The 23,371-nt window shown below is 41.2% G+C and overlaps 1 protein-coding gene across 1 annotated transcript in view; it reads left to right on the forward strand.

The window, feature by feature from the left end:
• Positions 1-1,607: 1,607 nt before the first annotated feature.
• Positions 1,608-23,371, forward strand: part of PANK1 (pantothenate kinase 1) — a 68,183-nt gene continuing 46,419 nt past the window's right edge. Inside the window, exon 1 of the mRNA XM_079900361.1 lies at positions 1,608-2,480. Within this exon, the coding sequence (XP_079756487.1) occupies positions 1,778-2,480 (703 nt within the window). The 5' untranslated portion in view covers positions 1,608-1,777. The remainder of the gene's footprint in view (positions 2,481-23,371) is intronic.

The following is a 23,371-nucleotide window of genomic DNA, read 5'->3' on the forward strand; positions in this document are numbered from 1 at the left end:
TATTACCAAAGTCATTTATTCAGTCACAAATGATTACCAAGAGCTTCCTAGGGATACAATGATGAATGAGAGTCATCTGCCTTAATGGAGATTACAGTGTAGTGGAGGGAGACAATCAAATAATATCTAACTTTTTCATAGCACCTATGATGTGCTGGACACTTTACATATATATTCATTTCATCACTGTAACAACTCAGTGATGTTTTATGATTACCCCCATTGTAGCATTGCAGACTAATAGAGTCATGAAGGTCAAGTATAGGAGGAGAGAGCCCTAATCTTGTCCTAAGGGTCAGGGAAGATTTCTTTAAATATAAGCAGTTGAAGCAGAGATCTGAGGATTGAGTTGGAATCTAGTAGACAAAGAGGTCTGGGAACAGGCAACGGAAACAGCAGATGCAAAGGGATATTCATGTGTTTGAGGAACTGAAAGTCTTCTCTGTAGAGGGACCATCAGGAGATCAAGACGAGGCAGGGGAGGTAGACAGGGGCCAGATCACCTAGGTTTTTTCTCCATGTCTTCAAAAGTATAATAAGGTCAGGGAAGCAAAGATAGGAGAATTAAGGTTTATTCTTAGCTTTGTTCTTACTAACCTCAGCCATCCCTCTGTGGCTCCGTTTCCTTAGCTGAAAAAATGTGTGAATGGACCAAAGCTCTGATTCTAGGTCAGGCTCTGCTGGAAGGAATTCCGATCAAGGTGCGAGCCCTGGCTGCTGCTGAACGCACCGAGGCCTCTGACTCCTCTGTAGATTAAGGAAATACAGATGATGGAGAACATCACACACAATAAGTTACACAGTAAATATGGCTGTGAGTATGGTTTGTTCCCCTTGTTGGAAGTGAAGGGTGATCTGCTAATAATAACGGTGTAATAAGGATAACCACCTCTTGTGGGCGTTTAACTGTGTGCCAGGACTGTACCAGGTACTTTCAGACAGATTTCTCATGACAGCTCCTAGTTAGATTCAAAAGCTGAGGCCTCACGGGATTACACAGCTTTAGGAAGGTCCTCACCACCCAAATTTGTCCTGCCTACCGAGCGTCTCCAGTCCTGTCCCCTGTCGCCAGGTGTGTTAACTTGAGCAATGACTTTCTCTTGGTTTGATCAGGGGCTGAGTTGGAATTTGAACCCAGCTCTGACTCCGGAGCCTATGGGGTTGTCTACCCTGCGATGCTGCCTTCCCTTCTTAAAACACAGGCAACTCCTTACTCTATAAATAGAGTGACATTGTCTCTTAAACGTCCTTTCTGGGTGAGGAAAGTGCTTTTTATAGCTTGGGACTGCTTCTGTTTACTTGGTCTCTTCCAGCACCGGTTAATCCCGCCTACATCTGTGACCTTCACTGTCCTTACACTGAATTCCTAGGTTTCCTCCCTGCAAAAGACAACTCCACGAGGCCACAAGGAGTCTGTGTGCCAGCAAAGAAATTACACGCTTCTCCCTCTCCAAATCCGCCTATCTTTCTATAAATAATCGTTCTCCTTCCCTTCAGGCCTGTGAGTAGTTTGGTCACTTCACTAAACACACACACACACTCACAAAGGTTTCGGGGAGGAGAGTACGACGTGAATGACCTTGCAAAGGTATCTAGCTCACTGGGGACAGGATTAGCAAACCCAAACCTCTACAGATATTTGTCTTCCCCGCACATTCCTCCCGAAGCTTCTCGCTCCTCTCGCGCCGGCCTAGCCCAGTCCCCTCTCGGCTCGCTCCGCCATACGAAGCCCAACCCGCCCATCTCTCCTTTGCAAAGCCAGAGAACTTCAGTCCCCATGTTGAAGCTCGGCGGTGGCGGCGGCGGTGGCGGGCAGGACTGGGCATGCTCAGTAGCGGGGACAGGTCTGGGAGGCGAGGAAGCCGCGTTTGAAGTCGCGCGGCTGGGGGATCCGGGGAAGGCGGGCTGCCGGGGCCCCGGCCGGGGGTGCGCTGGTATCCCCGATTCCGCGCCGGGAGTGGGCATGCTCCAGGCCGGCGCCGGGGGGCCGGCGCGCGGGGGGCAGGGCGTGGAGGAGGTTGGAGCGCCGGCGGGAGGAGGGGAGGAGCGCTCGGCTCGCCATCCCTCGGCGCCGGCTCTGCGGCTGTTGAATCGGAAGCCGCAAGGAGGATCCGGGGAAATAAAGACGCCCGAGAATGACCTCCAGCGAGGCCGCCTGAGCCGGGCCCCGCGCGCCGCCCCACCAGCCCCTGGCATGGGCGACCACGGTGGGCAGCCGGAGCGCTCGGCCTCGCATGCCCCGGGGACTCCCGCCGGCGCTGCAGCCGTGAACGGAGTGCTGCACAACGGCTTCCACCCGCCGCCCATCCAGCCGCCGCGCCTCTGCAGCCGGAGCCTCCCGGGCGGCGGCGACGCGGCGCCCCCGCGCCTCCCTCTCCAGCCAGAGCTCCAGCCACAGCCGCCGCCCCCTCAGCACGACTCTCCGGCCAAGAAATGCCGGCTGCGGAGGAGGATGGACTCGGGGAGGAAGAACAGGCCGCGTAAGTCCCTCCGGGAGGGGAGAGCGGGCGCCAGGCAGGCGCAGCGCGGGGTCCGGCACCCGGGAGCGGCGGGCCAGGCACCGAAGCGCGCGTCGTGCACACCAGCGCCCACCGTCGGCGGACCGCTCTGAGGGGGCGCAAGCACTACAGATCGTTGCCTAAGCCTGACCCTTGCTTGCTTCCATCTGTAGAATAGGCGATTGGACTCGGAGTCTGAGCTGCTCCTCAGGTCACGGCTCAATGGAAGGCAAATGCACTGGCCACCTTACTAATTTGTCGGTGGGGAAATGCACGTGTGTCAACATTTGGTGGGGTCCGGGAGTAGGGGTAGAGCAGCGGTGGGTGGAGAGCCTGAGTTGCCCTCGTTCTTCTCCTCGCCCCTTTCCCTTATGAGAGCTTGTCTTTCTGGGTTGGCGCTCAGGGCAGTCAGCTTGCCCTTTGAATCGCAGAGAAGCCGCCAGCTCCATGGGCCTATTCGCAAGCGCGAGGTCTGGAGGCGTGGAGTTTGACAGCCCCGGAAAATCACAGCCTATTAAACGCTGTTTCCTCGCAGCCAATGAGAGGACCTGTTGGGAGGGACACACCCACTGATACCATGTGGGCCGGAACTATGTGGACCAATGAAGATTGGAGGTGAATTTTTTCGCGGAGTGGGGAGGTGGAGTTGAGGTTTCTAATAGTACTGTACAGTGCAGAATGCTGAAATGCGTTATTTCACAATCTAAAGCTTGTATATATGTTAGTTTGTGAAGAGTCCCTTCCCCGCTGGAAATTCTGAGATGCAAATTGTAGCTCGAATTTACAACAGGATTTTCTTATCTGAGCTGAACTTAATTCAATTTGTTACCTCTTTCTGGGTCTCCTTAATGAAGCTTATAAATGGCAGAAAGCAAAGTAAGTAGAATGCATGCTAATAAGTGATTGCATTCAAACATGCACGTTTTGCATACAGGTTATTCTGTTTCACATAGGGAAATTGCTAGATATGCTTTGGATTCGTCTGTAAAAGCTTGATACTTGGCAAACAGCTTCACTTTTTTCTGTTTCTGTTTATCAACTTAGACTCTTAGCTTTTCTGCATTCAGGTAAAGTCTCTGAGACTTTGGAAAGCATTTTAACTCGACTGTGGGACGCGGTAACTCTGATACTTGTATTTTGTAGGTCTGAAATGTTTCGGTTGAAAGTTAACGTCTTGTCGGGAACTTTGAACCCATACAACAGATTGGCTACAGTTATAAGGAAGGCATCTTAACACCTAAATTTCTGTTTACTTTTGTTTTTGAATCTTGTTAGAAAATGACTTTCTTTATGGATTTAGCATTGATTCCTAATGATTTATTAACTTGTTTTACTTATTTTGAAGCCAGATTTTAGTTATTTCTCTGATTTACATTAACAAACTGTATGAGAATTCACAATGTAAATAGCTAAAATATAACGAAAGAGAACTGCTTTGAGTATATAGTATTGCTAGCTTAAATGGTCTGTTTAACTGAGTGTATAATACCTCTTGAAGTAATTTTTGAGGAATTGAAAATACACTCTCTTAACAATAGCATGAAGGCAGAGAAAAAATAACCTTGAGCCTTAACTTTTGCTTGCAGATCCGCAGGAAGTATTATTCTAGAATACAGGAAAGTATAACTTTATGCCTGTGTGCTTTGTCAGGTATTAGTTTTGTATTTTTTTTAATAAAAACCATAGTTATTTTAAGTCTAGCGATCATACTTATTTATCTTTTAAAAAGAATTCATCAAAATTGACTTTTTATTATCCTATCATGTTTTTTTTCTCAAATTTGAACAAACATTTCTGAAATAAGTTTTATATGTTCTGAGCCACATCTGCTGTGTTGACTACCAAAATCTCTTAGTTAAAACTAGGCTTAATTTAGTATCTTTATACCTTGCCTATTAGCATTCAAGTATCTTTTTACAAAAAAAAATACTGCCCAATCAGTTGATATTTAGGTAATCTAAGACAAATCTACTTAGACTCAAGCACATCCCTATTTTCTGATGACTGATAGCTTTTTACATAAGCAATTATTACAAAGAGTATTTACATGCTTTAAATGAAATTTGAGTATGTGGTTGATAAAAGCTTCAAAGCTGGACAAATAATTAATTCCTACTTACAGTTTGCAACTTCAAACTCCTGCTTCTGTCCAAACCAGCGGTGTTTTAGGGCAGCCAGATATCACTTCTCTCAGATAGGCACCTGGATTGCATATGTGAGTAGGTGTGTTTCTGTTTGCTGATATTTTGGGTAGAGTGTGATAAACATTAAAATAGTTCATGTTTAAAAGCAATGAATGGAATGAAACAAACAATTCAGTAGTTTTTGATTATTTAAAAATTTTAAATCTGATCCCTCAGTGCAAGGACTATTCACAATCTTGTAATCTAAAAATCAGAATAGTGGCAGGTTGATTTTGCTAAATCAGGAAATCTTGTCCACTCTTTTAATCAAAAGATCACCTCACTCACTGTGCTTATTATCCTTGGAAAGCTTTTCCAAGACTTAACTGCTTCTTCAAGCTTTCTTGGTTACTTTAGCAACTGGGTGCCCTCAACCAAGTTAGGTCTCCTCTTGGAATGCTGGAGTCGGCTAGATGATCTGCAAGTATTGTTTCTTATATTGTACCTTCAGATTCTAAGATACTTCAGAGCTGATGGTTCTTTCTACATGACTTCTATGCTAGTTATCCAGTCTGCCACATGGCTTAACGTTTTATTATTGTTATTTTAAAAGTTTTTATTTCTGCCCTGTGCTGATTGTTCCATGTATGTTATTGGTCTTTTCTCCGCAATTAAGTTGGAAGCCTTATTACAGTTGGTAGTTTTTTTAATATGCTGTGCAACTTGGGTACAGATATTTGAGTATTTGATTGATGTTGATGAAAAAGGTACAGGTGACATCATCACCACCTCACTGAAGTAGCCATTTCCATCTGTACGACAGACGATGGCGAAAGTCCTTCCGTGGAGTTTCCATGAGGTCTCTATAGGGAGACTCCTTTCGCGTGCTCCTTGGTGCTCTGATGTTTTTGAAGCATACAAAAGTAGCTGACTCCTTATGGAGTCAACTCATATACCAAATATTTCTAAACTAATGATAGTCCTAGCAAAATGCCAAGAGCCTAATGTTTGTAAATGGTGTAGTTATTCAAACTCTGGAGAGCTTGAGTGTGAATTGCAGCTGGATGACCTGGGGCCATTTATTTAACCTCTGTGCTTCAGTTTCAGTATTGGTAAGATGGAGCTGATCATACAGCCTCACCACGTTGATGTGAGGATTAAATAAGATAATATGTATATAAAGAACTTAGATTCCTGCTTGGCACATAGCAGTTATTCAGTAAATGCCAGCTGTCATCACCACCATATAGAACACTGTCCACCACTAACCCACAGGACAAGACGACTGAGCTGGCAGAGACACCTCAGAATGACTTCCTTACTTAAAAAGGAGGGGGGGGGCTACAATAAGAAAGACCAAAAAGTTTTATTTGATTAACTATGACACTCCTAGCCCCACAATTACCTTTTTCCCCCCTTTGCCTCCCAAAATATTGGGTAATACAAAAATGGAGGAAAAAAGCAGGAAAAAGTACTCACAGTACCATCACTCAGAGAAAATGACTGTTTAAAATGTGCTAAAGGTAATTTTGGATCACACTAAGATAAGATTTTGATAACTTTTTTTTTATTGGACTGTATTTGATTTACAATGTTGTATTAGTTTCAGGTGTACAGCAAAGTGATTCAGTTATACATATACTTATATCTATCCTTTTTAAAATTCTTTTCCCATTTAGATTATTACAGAATATTGAGCAGAATTCCCTATGCTATATAGTAGGTCCTTGTTGATTATCTGTTTTAAATATAGTAGTATGTATATGTCAGTCCCAAACTCCCAATTTATCCTTTTTTATTTAAAAATGTTAGCAAAAGCATTTTCTTACAGCATTAGAGCATAATTTGCAATGGTTGTATTATATTCCCAATGTTCCATTATATAGATATACCATAATTTATTTAACCTGTCTCTCATAGCTTTAGGCTGCAGCTAGAGTCTCTAAACATCATAAACAGTTCTGCAGCAACAACTTTGTACATAACTCTTTATTTTTGATGAAATTGGTGAATATGTACTTTTTGGAGAAGGAACAGAAATGGCACAAAGGAGTATATAGCTGTTGCCTTGAAATCCTGGATATTTTATTCATTTAGTTTCTTTTTTCAGCTTTATTGAGGTATAATTGACATTTAAAATGGCGATATATTTAAAGTGTAGAACATGATGATTTAATATATGCATGCATTATGACAAGATTCCCATCATCAAGTTAAGAAATACATCCATCACCTCATATATTTACATTTTTATGAAAACACTTAATTCTGCTTTCTTAGCAAATTTCAGTTATACAATACAGTGTTATCAACTATAGTTACCATGTTTACATTAAATCCTCAGACCTTATTCATCTTATAACTGAAAGTCTGTACCCTTTTACCGGGCTCTCCCTATTTCCCTCACTGCCACCACCCCAGTCCCTGGCAACCATTGTTATTCGACTCTGTTTCTATGAGTTCCACTTATTTTTTTTTAAGTTTCCATATATAAATGATACCACACACTGTTTGTCTTTCTCTGTCTGGCTTATTTCAGTTAGCATAATGCCCTCCAGCTTCATCCATGTTGTTGTAAATGACAGGATTTCCTTCTTTCTCATGGTTGAATAATATTCTATTATGCACATATATGCCACACTTTATTCATTCATCCCTCGGCGGACACTTAGGTTGTTTCCATACCTGGATATTTTAGACTCTAAGGATGCTTGGAGACAAGCCACACTAGTGAAGAGAGGAGAAAAATGCAAAGGAGGTAATTGTTTGAGCCAGCAAACACTATGCTGCAGAAAGCTAAATACCTGAGTACCATCAGAAGACTCAAGGATGTGAGCTGCGCTCTTCCGTCCCAGTGTGTAGCAACAGGCAAAAATAAGGGATGGATCAGTGCCTGCAGCCTCCTGGTGGAAGTTCCGAATTCTGCGATTCTCCAGATAGAAAAATAGCAGAAGATGGGTGAGAGTTCATTATGCATGTAACACATTCGTGGGTGCAAACTGAAGAAACCCTAACCTGTTACCGGTTTTAGCTAGCCACCATTGTCAAAGTGTAAGGCTTCACTTTTCTAAATATTGGGATATTTACCTTTGGCACTTAGAATTTCCCCTACTTCTGAGTCAGGCTAATTAGAAAACCCAGGATAAAAAGATAAACAGGTAGAATTTTCTGGTTGTATCTGCATAGAGTGTGAATATGTATGCATTTTTAAAAACATAATCAGAACTTCTAGATGGACAGGGAACTTTGCGAATCGAGAACAAAAGACTAAAATGGAAAGCGAGGGCACATTGTAGATTGCTCCTTTCTAGGGTGTGGTCAGATTTCTAAGTTTGTCGATGAAGTTATGAATTGTACAATGCACATTTGAACTGGAGATTTAAGAATTTAATGGCCCAAGTGTTCAGTGTCTAAGTGGTTAAGTCAGGTATCAGGATTTATTAGGGACGTGAACACCACTTTTCCCCAAAAGGCCAGTAAGTGAATTTCAACGTTAATACAAAGCATATTTTGTTTGGCATAGTAACAAAAGATGGAAAAAGTACTGTTACTTTTTAACATGTGGGACATTCAACAAGTGAATAAAACAAACTCCAGCCTGGTGTTTGGAGACATAATTGGTAGGGAAACACAGAGTACTGGTTTTAATTAACAGGTTTGAGGTTGGTTTTTTTATCTGTCTGATAGCCTGACTTTTAATAGTGTGTGTTATGCTTTAATACAAACCAATTACCATGAAAATCAATCAAGGTTTGACTTCCATTATGTTCAATTATATGCTTTAGCTTTACCGTGTAGGCCAGTGTTCACCTTGGGATGACAATATTCTGAATCAGATAGGGCACACAGAATTTCTTTAGTTTTTTTTAACATCTTTTTTTTTTTTTTTTTTTGCGGTACGCGGGCCTCTCACTGTTGTGGCCTCTCCCGTTGCGGAGCAAAGGCTCCGGACGCGCAGGCTCAGCGGCCATGGCTCACGCGCCCAGCTGCTCCGCGGCATGTGGGATCTTCCCGGACCGGGGCACAAACCCGTGTCTCCTGCATCAGCAGGCGGACTCTCAACCACTGCGCCACCAGGGAAGCCCTAACATCTTTATTGGAGTATAATTCCTTTACAATGGTGTGTTAGTTTCTGCTTTATAACAAAGAGAATCAGCTATACATATATCCACATATCTCCTCCCTCTTGCATCTCCCTCCCACCCTCCCTATCCCACCCCTCTAGGCAGTCACAAAGCACCAAGCTGATCTCCTTGTGCTATGCGGCTGCTTCCTACTATCTGTTTTACATTTGGTAGTGTATATATGTAAATGCTAGTCTCTCACTTTGTCCCACCTTACCCTTTCCACTCGCCGTGTCCTCAAGTCCATTCTCTACGTCAGTGTATTTATTCCTGTCCTGCCCCTAGGTTCTTCATAACCTTTTATTTTTTTTTTTGGATTCCATGTATATGTGTTAGCATACAGTATTTGTTTTTCTCTTTCTGACTTACTGCACTCTGTATGACAGACTCTAGGTCCACCCACCTCACTACAAATAACTCAGTTTCATTCCTTTTTATGGCTGAGTAATATTCCATTGTATATATGTGCCACATCTTCTTTATCCATTTATCTGTCGATGGACACTTAGGTTGCTTACATGTCCTGGCTATTGTAAATAGAGCTGCAATGAACATTGTGGTACATGACTCTTTTTGAATTAGGGTTTTCTCAGGGTATATGCCCAGTAGTGGGATTACTGGGTCATGTGGTAGTTCTATTTTTAATTTTTAAAGGAAGTTCCATACTGTTCTCCATAGTGGCTGTATCAATTTACATTCCTACCAACAGTGCAAGAGGGTTCCCTTTTCTCCACACCCTGGCCGGCATTTATTGTTTGTAGATTTTTTCATGATGGCCATTGTGACTGGTGTGAGGTGATACCTCAGTGTACTACTGATTTGCATTTCTCTAATGATTAGTGATGTTGAGCATTCTTTTATGTGTTTATTGGCAATCTGTATAACTTCTTTGGAAAAATGTCTATTTAGGTCTTCTGCCCATTTTTGGATTGGGTTGTTTGTTTTTTTGATATTGAGCTGCATGAGCTGCTTGTAAATTTTGAAGATTAATCCTTTGTCAGTTGCTTCTAGGAGGTGTGTCAAAAAGGATCTGGCTATGATTTATGTCATTGACTGTTCTGCCTATGTTTTCCTCTAAGAGTTTTATTGTGTCTGGCCTTACATTTAGGTCATTAATCCATTTTGAGTTTATTTTTGTGTCTGGTGTTAGGGAGTGTTCTAATTTCATTCTTTTACATGTAGCTGTCCAGTTTTCCCAGCACCACTTTTTGAAGAGGCTGTCTTTTCTCCATTGTATCTTCTTGTCTCCTTTATCAAAAATAAGGTGAGCATACATGCATGGGTTTATTTCTGGGCTTTCTATCCTGTTCCATTGATCTATATTTCTCTTTTTGTGCCAGTACCATACTGTCTTGATTACTGTAGCTTCATAGTATAGTCTGAAGTCAGGGAACCTGATTCCTCCAGCTCCATTTTTCTTTCTCAAGATTGCTTTGGCTATTCGGGGTCTTTTGTGTTTCCATACAAATTGTGAAATTTTTTGTTCTAGTTCTGTGAAAAATGCCATTGGTAGTTTGATAAGGATTGCATTGAATCTCTAGATTTCTTTGGGTAATATAGTCATTTTCACAATGCTGATTCTTCCAGTCCAAGAATATGGTATATCTCTCCATCTGTTTGTATCATCTTTAATTTCTTTCATCAGTGTTTTATACTTTTCTGCATACAGGTCTTTTGTCTCCTTAGGTAGGTTTATTCCTAGGTGTTTTATTCTTTTTGTTGCAATGGTAAATGGAAGTATTTCCTTAATTTCTCTTTCAGATTTTTCGTCATTAGTGTATAGGATTGCAAGATATTTCTATGCATTAATTTGGTATCCTGCTACTTTGCCAAATTCATTGATTGATTAGCTCTAGTAGTTTTCTGGTAGCATCTTTAGGATTCTCTATGTATAGTATCATGTCATCCACAAACAGTGACAGCTTTACTTCTTCTTTTCTCATTTGGATTCCTTTTATTTCTTTTTCTTCTCTGCTTGCTGTGGCAAAAACTTCCAAAACTGTGTTGAATAATAGTGGTGAGAGTGGACAACCTTCTCTTGTTCCTGACCTTAGAGGAAATGATTTCAGTTTTTCACCATTGAGAGTGATGTTGGCTGTGGGTTTGTCATATATGGCCTTTATTATGTTGAGGTAAGTTCCCTCTATGCCTACTTTCTGCAGGGTTTTTATCATAAATCGGTGTTGAACTTTGTCGAAAGCTTTTTCTGCATCTATTGAGATGATCATACAGTTTTTATTCTTTAATTTGTTATTATGGTTTACCACATTGATTGATTTGCATGTATTGAAGAATCCTTGCATTCCTGGGATAAACCCCACTTGATCATGGTGTATGATCCTTTTAATGTGCTGTTGGATTCTGTTTGCTAGTATTTTGTTGAGGATTTTTGCATCTATGTTCATCAGTGATATTGGCCTGTAGTTTTCTTTCTTTCTAACATCTTTGTCTGATTTTGGTATCAAGGTGACGGTGGTCTCAAAGAATGAGTTTGGGAATGTTCCTCCCTCTATTATATTTTGGAAGAGTTAGAGAAGGATAGGTGTTAGCTCTTCTCTAAATGTTTGATAGAATTCGTCTGTGAAGCCATGTGGTCTTTTGTTTGTTGGAAGATTTTTAATCACAGTCTCAATTTCAGGGCTTGTGATTGGTCTGTTTATATTTTCTATTTCTTCCTGGGCTCAGTCTTGGAAGGTTGTGCTTTTCTAAGAATTTGTCCATTTCTTCCAGGTTGTCCATTTTATTGGCATAGAGTTGCTTGTAGTAATCTATCATCCTTTGTATTTCTGCAGTGTCAGTTGTTACTTCTCCTTTTTCATTTCTAATTCTATTGATTTGAGTCTTTTCCCTTTTTTTCTTGTTGAGTATGGCTAAAGGTTTATCAATTTGTTTATCTTTTCAAAGAACCAGCTTTTAGTTTTATTGATCATTGCTATTGCTTCCTTCATTTCTTTTTCATTTATTTCTGATCTGATCTTTGTGATTTCTTTCCTTCTGCTAACTTTGGGATATTTTTTTTTCTTCTTTCTCTAATTGCTTTAGGTGTAGGGTTAGGTTGTTTATTTGAGATGTTTGTTGTTTCTTGAGGTAGGATTGTATTGCTATAAACTTCCCTCTTTGAACTGCTTTTGCTGCATCCCATAGGGTTTGGGTTGTCATGTTTTCATTGTCATTTGTTTCTAAGTATTTTTTGATTTCTTCAGTGATCTCTTGGTTATTTAGTAATGTATTGTTTAGCCTCCATTGTTTGTATTTTTTTGCAGATTTTTTTCCTGTAATTGATATCTAGTCTCATAGTGTTGTGGTCAGAAAAGATACTTGATACAATTTCAATTTTCCTAAATTTACCAAGGCTTGATTTGTGACCCAAGATATGATCAATCCTGGAGAATGTTCCATGAGCACTTGAGAAGAAAGTGTATTCTGTTGTTTTTGGATGGAATGTCCTATAAATATCAATTAAGTCCATCTGGTCTAGTGTGTCATTCAAAGCTTGTGTTTCCTTATTTATTTTCATTTTGGATGATCTGTCCATTGGTGCAAGTGGGGTGTTAAAGTCCCCTACTATGATTGTGTTACTGTCAATTTCCCCTTTTATGGCTGTCAGCATTTGCCTTATGTATTGAGGTGCTCCTATGTTGGGTGCATAAATATTTGCAATTGCCATATCTTTCTTGGATTGATCCCTTAATCATTATGCCCTGTCCTTCTTTGTCTCTTGTAGTAGTCTTTATTTTAAAGTCTGTTTTGTCTGATATCAGAATTGCTTCTCCAGCTTTCTTTTGATTTCCATTTTTATGGAATATCTTTTTCCATCCCCTCACTCTTAGTCTGTATGTGTTCCAAGGTCTGAAGTGGGTCTCTTGTCAACAGCATATATACAGGTCTTGTTTTTGTATCCATTCAGCCAGTCTATGTCTTTGGTTGGAGCATTTAATCCATTTACATTTAAGGTAGTTATCGATATGTATGTTCCCATTATCATTTTCTTAATTGTTTTGTGTTTGTTATTGTACGTCTTTTCCTTCTCTTGTGTTTCCTGCCTAGAGAAGTTCCTTTAGCGTTTGTTGTAAAGCCAGTTTGGTGGTGCTGAATTCTCTTAGCTTTTGCTTGTCTGTAAAGGTTTTCATTTCTCCATCGAACTGAATGAGATCCTTGCTGGATATAGTAATCTTGGTTGTAGGTTTTTCCCTTTCATCACTTTAAATATGTCCTGCCACTCGCTTCTGGCTTGCAGAGTTTCTGGTGAAAGATCAGCTGTTAACCTTATGGGGATTTCCTTGTATGTTATTTGTTGCTTTTCCCATGCTGCTTTTAATAATTTTTCTTTGCATTTAATTTTTGATAGTTTGATTAATATATGTCTTGGCATGTTTCTCCTTGGATTTATCCTGTTTAGGACTCTGCGCTTCCTGGACTTGATTGACTATGTCCTTTCTCATATTAGGGAAGTTTTCGACTATAATCTCTTCAAATATTTTCTCAGTCCCTTTCTGTTTCTCTTCTTCTTTGGGACCACTATAATTCGAATGTTGGTGTGTTAAATGTTGTCCCAGAGGTCTCTGAGACAGTCCTCAATTCTTTTCATTCTTTTTTCTTTATTCTGCTCCCTAGCAGTTATTTCCACTATTTTATCTTCCAGGTCACCTATCCATTTTTCTGCCTCAGTTATTCTGCTATTGATTCCTTCTAGAGAATTTTTAATTTCATTTATTGTGTTATTCATTATTGTTTGTTTGCTCTTTAGTTTTTCTAGGTCCTTGTTAAACGTTTCTTGTATTTTCTCCATTCTGTTTCCAAGATTTTGGATCATCTGTACTGTCATTACTCTGAAATCTTTTTCAGGTAGACTGCCTATTTCCTCTTCATTTGTTAGGTCTGGTGGGTTTTATCTTGCTCCTTCATCTGCTGTGTGTTTTTCTGTCTTCTCATTTTGCTTCACTTACTGTGTTTGTGGTCTCCTTTTCGCAGACTGCAGGTTCATAGTTCACATTGTTTTTGGTGTCTGCCCACAGTGGCTAAGGTTGGTTCAGTGGGTTGTGTAGGCTTCCTGGTGGAGGGGCCTGATGCCCGTGTTCTGGTGGATGATGCTGGATCTTGTCTTTCTGGTGTGCAGGACCATGTCCGGTGGTGTGTTTTGGGGTGTCTGTGACCTTATTATGATTTTAGGCAGCCTCTCTGCTAATGGGTGTGATTGTATTCCTGTCTTGCAAGTTGTTTGGCATGGGGTGTCCAGCACTGTAGCTTGCTCATCATTGAGTGGAGCTAGGTCTTAGCGTTGAGATGGAGATCTCTGGGAGAGTTTTCGCTGTTTAATACTACATGGAGCCAGGAGTTCTCTGCTTGACCAATGTCCTAAACTCGGCTCTCCCACCTCAGAGGCACAGGCCTGACACCTGGCTGGCGCACCAAAACCCTGTCAACCACACAGCTCAGAAGAAAAGGGAGAGAAAAAGAAAGCAAGAAAATGAAAGAAAAGAAAGTTATTAAAATAAAAAATAAATTATTAAAAATAAGAAAAATTGAAAACTAATAAAGTAAAAGAAAGAAAGAAAGAAGAGAGCAACCAAACCAAAAAACAAGTCCACCAATGATAACAAGCCCTAGAAACTATACAAAAAAAAAAAAAAAGAAACAAAACAGACAGAACCCTAGGACAAATGGTAAAAGCAAAGCTATACAGACAAAATCACACAAAGAAGCATACACAAACACATTCACAAAAAGATAAAAAGGAAAAAGAAAAGCATATATATATATATATATATATATCTAAAAAAGGAAGAGAGCAACCAAATCAATAAACCAATCTACCAATGATAATAAACTCTAAATACTATACTAAGATAAACATAAAACCAGAAACAAATTAGGTGCAGAAAGCAAACCCCAAGTTACAATTGCTCCCAAAGTCCACCACCTCATTTTGGGATGATTGGTTGTCTATTCAGGTATTCCACAGGTGGAGGGTACATCAAGTTGATTGTGGAGATTTATTCCGCGGCTCCTGAGCCTGCTGGGAGAGATTTCCCTTTCTCTTCTTTGTTTGCATAGCTCCTGGGGTTCAGCTTTGGATTAGCCACACCTCTGTGTGTAGGTCGCCTGAGGGCGTCTGTTCCCGCCCCCGACAGGATGGGGTTAAAGTAGCAGCTGATTCTGGGGCTCTGACTCACTCAGGCCGGGGGGAGGGAGGGGTACGGAGTGCGGGGCGAGCCTGAGGTGGCAGAGGCAGCGTGACATTGCAGCAGCCTGAGGAGCACCGTGTGTTCTCCCAGGGACGTTGTCCCTGGATCACACGACCCTGGAAGTGGCGGGCTGCCCAGACTCCTGGAAGGGGAGGTGTGGATAGTGACCTGTGCTCGCACACAGGCTTCTTGGTGGCTGCAGCAGCAGCCTTAGCATCTCTTTCCCGTCTCTTGTGTCTGAGCTGATAGCCGCAGGTCGCGCTCATCTGTGGAGCTCGTGCTCATCTGTGGAGCTCGTTTAGGCGGTACTCTCAATCCCCTCTCCTCGTGCACCCCGAAACAATGGTCTCTTGCCTCTTAGGCAGTTCTAGACTTTTCCCCGGACTCCCGCCTAGTTAGCTGTGGCGCACTAGCCCCCTTCGGGCTGTGTTCACGCAGCCAACCCCAGTCCTTTCCCTGGGGTCTGACCTCCGAAGCCCGAGCCTCAGCTCCCAACCCCCGCCTGCCCCGTTGGGTGAGCAGACAAGCCTCTCGGGCTGGTGAGTGCTGGTCGGCACCAGTCCTGTGTGCGGGAATCTCTCCGCTTTGCCCTCCGCACCCCTGTGGCTGTGCTCTCCTCCGCGGCGCCGAAACACCCCCCTCCGCCTCCTGCAAAGGGGCTTCCTAGTGTGTGGAAACCTTTCCTCCTTCACAGCTCCCTCCCACGGGTGCAGGTCCCGTCCCTATCCTTTTGTCTCTGTTTTTTCTTTTTTCTTTCGCCCTACCCAGGTATGTCGGGAGTTTCTTGCCTTTTGGGAAGTCTGAGTTCTTCTGCCAGCATTCAGTAGTTGTTCTGTAGGAGGTGTTCCACATGTAGATGTATTTCTAATCTATCTGTGGGGAGGAAGGTGATCTCCACATCTTACTCCTCCGCCATCTTAAAGGTCCCCCCAGAATTTCTAAGTAGACCTTTTCTCTAGATAGTGCAGCCGTCAATGGTAATGGTGTCTCATTACTTAATTTATGACATCTTTTATATGCTTAGAGTTGTTTAATCATACACACATACGTGTGGGACTGTTTTTTGTCCTTGGGAATATATTTGAACGCAGCCGATGATTCCACGGGATAAGGGAATGTTATTTTTAGGGGCAGTTACGTCAAAATAATGATCTGGGACTCTAACAGATTTCTCTATGGTTTGGAAAGCGGGTGAAAAGACTCATGACAGTAGTGGGTACTTATGGTAGTCACTTTGATTGACTGAGTAATTAGCGTTCCTATTATTTTGCAACAACTATGTGTCCCATTGCTAAAGCATGGGATTACCACTCCCTCACTCCATCTTACAGATGGGGAAAGCAAGGCCCAGAGAAGTGAAGCAACCTGCCTGAAGTCTGAATGGCAGAGCCAGAATTCAAAAACAAGTCTAACTCCATTGCCAGCTAGCCAGCTTTCTTTTATGCCACATTCAGCCTATTATTTTGCAAAAAGGAAGTGCATTCTGTAAAACTTGTAGAAGAGATAAGTGTGTGCAATTGGTACACCTTTGGCAAAAAGCTCATTCATGTATTTGTGGAACTAACAGTAGCCAACATTTAGAGATGCTTACTCTGTGCCAGGAAGCCACACACTACAGGGATTATCTCATCCAACACTCCCAGCACCCTGTGAGATAGGTACTGCTCTAGATTGAATGCTTGTGTCCCCCCAAAATTCAGATATTGTAATCCTAACCCCCAAGGTAATGGTATTAAGAAGTGGGGCCTTTGGGAGGTAATGAGGTCACGAGGATGAGACCAGAGAGTTCTCTAGAGGTTACAGCACAAAAGAGACAGCTGTCTAGGAATCGGACTCTCACCAGACACCGAATCTGCCAGTGCCTTGATCTTGGATTCCAGGACTGTGAGAAATAAGTTTCTGTAATTTATAAGCTACCCAGTCTACGGTATTCTGTGACAGCAGCCTGAACAGCCTGAGACAGGTACCGTCACGATCTTCCTTCTGCAGATGAAGAAACTGTGCGAGGGCTCCTGGACTCGGGAAAACGGAGCTCAGATTTGGACTCTGCTGGGCCAGGGGACCAGATTCAGGATCCTAGTGGATTCCTAGGACGTGTCGGTAGTGTTTTGTAGTGGAAGGAGTTTTGGAGCCACCAGATCTGTATTCAGAGCCTCATTCTACTACTTACCAACAGTGTAGCCTCAGTTGAGATGCTTAACTTCTCAGAGGCTCACTTTGTTGACTAGAAATAACTGGTGTCCATCTTACCACTCGTGAGGACCAGACCTCAAAAATGTAGATAAAGTCTATGGTAGAATGCCTAGACCCTGATATGTGCATAGTAAAAGCTATTTTACTGTTAATACTAGCTGCTATTCATAAAGGGTATTTAATATTAATATTTTTGCTATTGTTTAGTCACAGAAGCTTTCAAAACTTTCTGAAATCTCAGGATTTGCATCAACTCATCTTACTCCAACTGAAAACCTTTGGGGGCTGGGTTTCAGGGTATCCTCCAACCTGATCTGACATCACCTCCTGAATGGAAGCTTCCCTAATTCCCTCTGAGGTTTCTGGAGGCAGGACACATGGCCTGTGTGTCAGGTCTTTATCTCATTGTCACTTTCATAGATTACTCCACTGCAACTCCTGAGACCACGTACAAGCATGCCCTGCCTGAGAGTGATGTTGGCAACTCTGTGGATAAGAAGACTGTGTAATTTATTTTACTGCTAATCTAGTGTCAGGACAAAGTTATTTTTAAAACAGGAAGTATCTTTCTTTGATCTTTACTGTTTGATATCTCAGCCCTTGTGTGAGGCAGATAGGCACCAAAGAGAGGAGAAAGATTAGGAAAGGGAGCACTTTTCTTTTATAAAAGCTGCATGAGTTGAACATGGCTTCAGAATTTAGAACAGCCGCATCTAGTTCTTAGGCCTAGGTGGGTTTTTTTCTATTTTATCTTTTTATTTTATTTCCTTTTTTAACATCTTTATTGGAGTATAATTGCTTTACAATGGTGTGTTAGTTTCTGCTTTGTAACAGAGTGAATCAGCTATACATATACATATGTTCCCATATCTCCTCCCTCTTGTCTCCCTATCCAACACCTCTAGGTAGACACAAAGCACGGAGCTGATCTCCCTGTGCTATGTGGCTGCTTCCCACTAGCTATCTGTTTTACATTTGGTAGTGTATATATGTCCATGCCACTCTCTCATACTTCATCCCAGCTTACCCTTCCTTCTCCCTGTGTCCTCAAGTCCATTCTCTATGTCTGCGTCTTTATTCCTGTCCTGCCCCTAGGTTCTTCATATCTTTTTTTTTTTTAGATTCCATATATATGTGTTAACATACCATATTTGTTTTTCTCTTTCACTATGTCACTCTGTATGACAGTCTCTAGGTCCATCCACCTCACTACAAATAACTCAATTTCGTTCCTTTTTATGGCTGAGTAATATTCCGTTGTATATATGTGCCACATCTTCTTTATCCATTCATCTGTCGATGGACCCTCAGCCTGGCAAACTTTGTTCTGGCAGATGATAAAATGGATATTTCTGGGTGCTTCTTGCCCTCAAGATTAGCACGTGAACCTGGCCTTGACTCGACACTGAATCTGAGGCCACAGGACCTTAGATAGAGGCTCAGGACGGTCTGGACATGCATGGATCTCTGAGCTGAGGCCAGCCTGGGCAGTGCCAGTTACTGGAAATCCTCTGGGGCTTCTGGACAGACAACTCCTCTACAGCCTGATGTAGGCAGTTCAGGAGTGAAATAGGCAGAGATGGACTTAGTTGGCTTGAAACTCATGTGTCAGCAGGATGGTGAATCTTCCATCAAAACATCGTCACTCAATAAAAATTATGGGAGGGTGGTCTTAGATGTCCTTCCTTACACTCAATCCAAATCTGCCTCCTAATTTCTACCCTGTGTTCCCTGACGGTACAGTCCACCTAATTTATCTTATACATGGCAGCTCATTCGATATTTAAAGACAGCTATTTTATTTTGACTTTTCCTTGGGGTCCTACCCTCTGAAGAACCAAGAGCCGTGCTCTCACCTGCCAGACTCCATCACCCACGTGATTCAGTACAGGTTGCATTGAAATACTAGAAAGTATTAAAGTTTAGACTGCAGGGTGGCTTCCTTGTGTTGTCATAAAGGAGATCAGGTAAGTATTGAACTGGGTGACCTTGAACGCTGAGATTTAATACTCCCCATGGGTTGCACAGGGGCTAGTCAGTTTTTATTCCTTTGGGCCAAGGCACCGTGCTAGACCCTGGGTGTGATACTTGGTTTCATGTGATTCCAAGCTATAGTGTAGCCTGAAGCCGGTTACATGACTTGATTTTACTCAAATGCTATGGCAGTTCCTTTAAGTCATTAAAGTGTGTGTTTGAGTCAGAGGGCTTGAACGTAGTTGAGGCTGTTTACCATTCATATTTCCCCCACTACCTACATTTGATGAAAAACACCTAAAGAGATACTATATGTTTCGGGGAAGGAAGGTAGTATTAGTTTGGTCAAGGAGATATCACATCTTACCTTTTGTGGAAGCTTTCTACTAGGAAGAAGTGGCCCAAATGTGATTTATTCTTTGGAGTGACCACATAATGTTTCATCAGCAATCTTAAAAAAAGGTAGAGGGTAACATTAATAATTACGCCAGGACCATCTTGGGCAAACCAGGAGTTCCAGTGGTGTGCTGGGTCCGGCTCCTACAGGCTCTGGGAGCTGGTTGTACACATTACTTCCCAACTCTGCATTTGATGCCCTTGTGTTGGTAGCTTGAAATTGGCCACTGTGGGTGTATTTACACAGTGGAAATTGGCAAATGCTGAAAATCAGGGCTTTATTTTCAGAGCCCTGAAACACTTAATTGTGAAATACTTACCAGTGCACCACTGCCTGCAATACATATCACATGTCACTCAGAGAAAAGTCCCAGAGGGCATCAGTAATACAAACTGAATTATTAAAGCATTTGGGGCACAGAATGGCAGAAAAAGCTCAACATATCCTCTGATACGTAGGACGGTGCCAGAAGATGAGAAGTTAGGTGATGGACCCTCATTCTCAGGAAAGAAAGTATTCTACAAATTTTTGAGAGCCCACTGTAGTATAAGGGTAGAATTTAGAACCACATTACGGTCAGCCCTCTGTATCTGCAGATTCTGCATCTGCGGATTCAACCAACTACAGGTCAAAAATATTTGAACAAAAAATTCCAGAAAGTTCCAAAAAGCAAAACTTGAATTTGCCATGCACTGGCGACTATTTACATGGCATTTACATTGTATTGGGTATTATAAGTAATGTAGAGATGATTTAAAGTATATGGGAGGACGTGTGTAGGTTATATGCAAATACGATGCCATTTTACATAAGGGACTTGAGCGTCCGAATTTTTTTGCTATCTGCTGGGCAGGGAGGTGTTCAGGGTTCTGGAACGAATCCCCCTCGGATTTTGATGGACAACTATTATCTGCCACCCTTTTTCCCTCTGAAATTCCTACACCAGAAATAGTTGGGCTCAGTGCTGGATGACCCAATAGGTAGAACAAGCAGGTGTTAGTGTACCAGCAATCCAGCATGGGAACCACGGAAAGGAGAAGATAACATACATGTCTTTATATGTGTGTATACACACACACACACACACGCTTTCACCCAAGTATTAATCATAGGAAAATCATAACTTTGGACTTCTTTATACTTATTTCACAATTCACTATTGTTTTTATTTTGAATGACAAATTATTTTGAGTTACACTTATTGCTTGTGGGTGGGGGAACAGCATAATTTTTTCTTTAAATAGGTGTAAATCTGGCCCCGGTTGAGCCTTGCACCTGTGTAAGGTGATTTAGAATTTATTGCTGCTGAAACAGCAGGGTGGAGTTGCCAGAATATCTTCATTTCATGTTCATGGTTAGGGTGGGAAGGTTGAGATTTGTCCCAGCGAAGAGGAGAAGGAACTTGGTGTGTATGTTTGGTTCCAGAACAGGATCTCTCAGGAGGGACTTCCCCAGTTCATACCCCTTTGCATTTTACTCTAAAGGTAACTCATTGTTCTCCATTTATTCTCTCACTGTCCTGAAGAATTGCTTGGAGAGTGTTGGGATTTTTTTTTTTAATCTTTTTATTTAGGAAAATTTCAAACATTATACAAAACTAGAGTGTATGGTATAACTAACTGCTAATTACTCATCACTCAGCTTCTACAATTATCAACTCATGTCCAATCTTATTTTATTTTGCCTATTACATGCAAACCTTCCCCTCCCAAACTGGATGATATTGAAGCAAATCTCAGATATCATAACATTTCAATGGTAAATATTTTCATATATATATCTAAAAGATAAGAACTCTTTAAAAAAACATAACCGTAATCTGTTTTTGTTAAAAACATTAACAACATATTATATCCAGTTGAGACAATAGTATTTTATGGTGCACAATTAGATATAGAAATTCAGTTATCTAACCACAGTTAAAATTGTTACATCCTGTTTGTTGATAGATGAAAATCTGTTATCATGTTGCCCTGGAGGATTCCTTTGTTTGCCAGTACCTTTTATTGTTTGTTTATGATTAATTTTCAACCATTTCTTTATGGTCTGAGATTTTGAAACCTAATTCTTGTAATGAAATGGTCCTGTACCCCAAAATAGGTGCTTTGGGATCACCCCAAAATCACTGAACTAGAAGCGATTTTTATCTCCTACACAGTTTTTGTCTTGATATTGAGAGATTAGGAACAGTCTTAAAAGAATTCCACACCCCTCCTTTCCTCTGGAGTAATTAGAGTGGGAACAGGCAAGCTAGCACTCAGTTTGAAGATGAAGACAGTTAGGATGTAGGTCTGGACTCAGGCCTGGGAATCTGGAGGTGCTAGATTCAGGGTTGAACCGACAGAGGCATTGCTGAAATTTGTGAGATATTCGGGATTCTTCGCAATCTCTGTACCTATGACCCTGTATTTCAAGTTAACCACAAAAGCAAAGAAAAAGATCCTGGATCTATCTAATATCACTCTTGTTTGTCAAGCATTCCTAGGGATCCAACCAGTTAAACATCAGTGAATTCTTATCTATATAACTGCTAGAACTGGTTTACTTTTGTCGGTTTTATGACTTTATCAGTTCTGTGAAAAAAGTGCTTCAAATGCATTTTATACACCCCTGCCTTCTTTGATGGAATAATGAGTGTCATTTAATATCTTCTAACAATCTAGGGACATTATTAATATCATTTTTTATGCTGAGTTATAAAAGTAATGGCGTACAAAGTGTTTGCGTTTGCTCTTTTGTTTTCCAGTCAATGGATGTTTGTTATACATCAGTTTTACAGGACAGAACTTTTAGGGGGTCCAAATATTTCATACAAAATTCTTCTTTAAAAATATTTTTGTCTATTTAAAAGCTGTAATTAAAAAGGTGGAGATCACCCAACTTAATGTTTGGCTAGTTTCCTTAACCTCTCTGAGCCTCAGTTTCATCATCTGTAAAATGAGCATAATAACAGTGCCTACCTCATTGGGCTATGGGAATTAAATTAAATATTACATGTGAAGCTCCTAGCACAGCACCTGCCACATAGTAAACCCTTAATGTTAGTTGATACAATGCTGCTGCATTTTTTTATAGACCCTGGAATAAGCTTCTTCTGAATTCTTATCAGCAGACCATTGATTGGCAAGTGTGCAGCTCTGAAGTATTTTTTGAAGTTTGGCCTGTGCATCTACGTCCACATAAACTTACACAAGCTAATACATCACTTCAGCACATGTTTACCACACTCGATTAAATTTTGGGCAAGGCTTAGGCATATTTGCTTTTAGCAAATGCTCTAACAAGTAAGTGGATAACCTGTCAAGTCCTGATTATGTTGTCTTAGAGTTTTAGCACTTTTTATAAGGTTTTGATGCTTTTTGTTTGATTTTTATATTTATTACAAGCAAACTGAGGAGTTATTAGATATTTTAGTATTCAGCTTTTTGTGAAAATTTTCCAGTAAATCTTTTCAAGCTACTGCATCAGTTTTGATTCAAGAAATCTCTGAGATTGTGAGGAAAGCTATTCAGAAAACCAGTTAGGATTTGCACCTGCTCTCTGCGAAGCAAGCTTGTCTCCATATTGTGTAATCCAAACAAGGTACACAAATAAACTGGATGCTGAGTTTCCTGAAACTGCAGCTATCGTCCATAAATGGCAGTTAACCAGCCTTTATGTTCATCGAAACAGCATCATTCTTTTTGGTTAACTTTACACTAAATGTGTGATATGTTTTTAAAATAAACCAATTTAAATAAGATGTTGCTTTGATCTCTTTCAAATGTGAGGTCCAGAGTTAAAGTGTAAAAAATAAAGGTTCCAGTGCTAAAGAGTTTGAAAATCTCTCAGTGATAGAGAAGGGCAGTGTGCCCCCAGACTAAATGGTGCTAGAGAA

The sequence above is a fragment of the Stenella coeruleoalba genome (genome assembly GCF_951394435.1).
Source record: "Stenella coeruleoalba genome assembly, chromosome: 16".
NCBI lineage: Eukaryota > Metazoa > Chordata > Mammalia > Artiodactyla > Delphinidae > Stenella > Stenella coeruleoalba.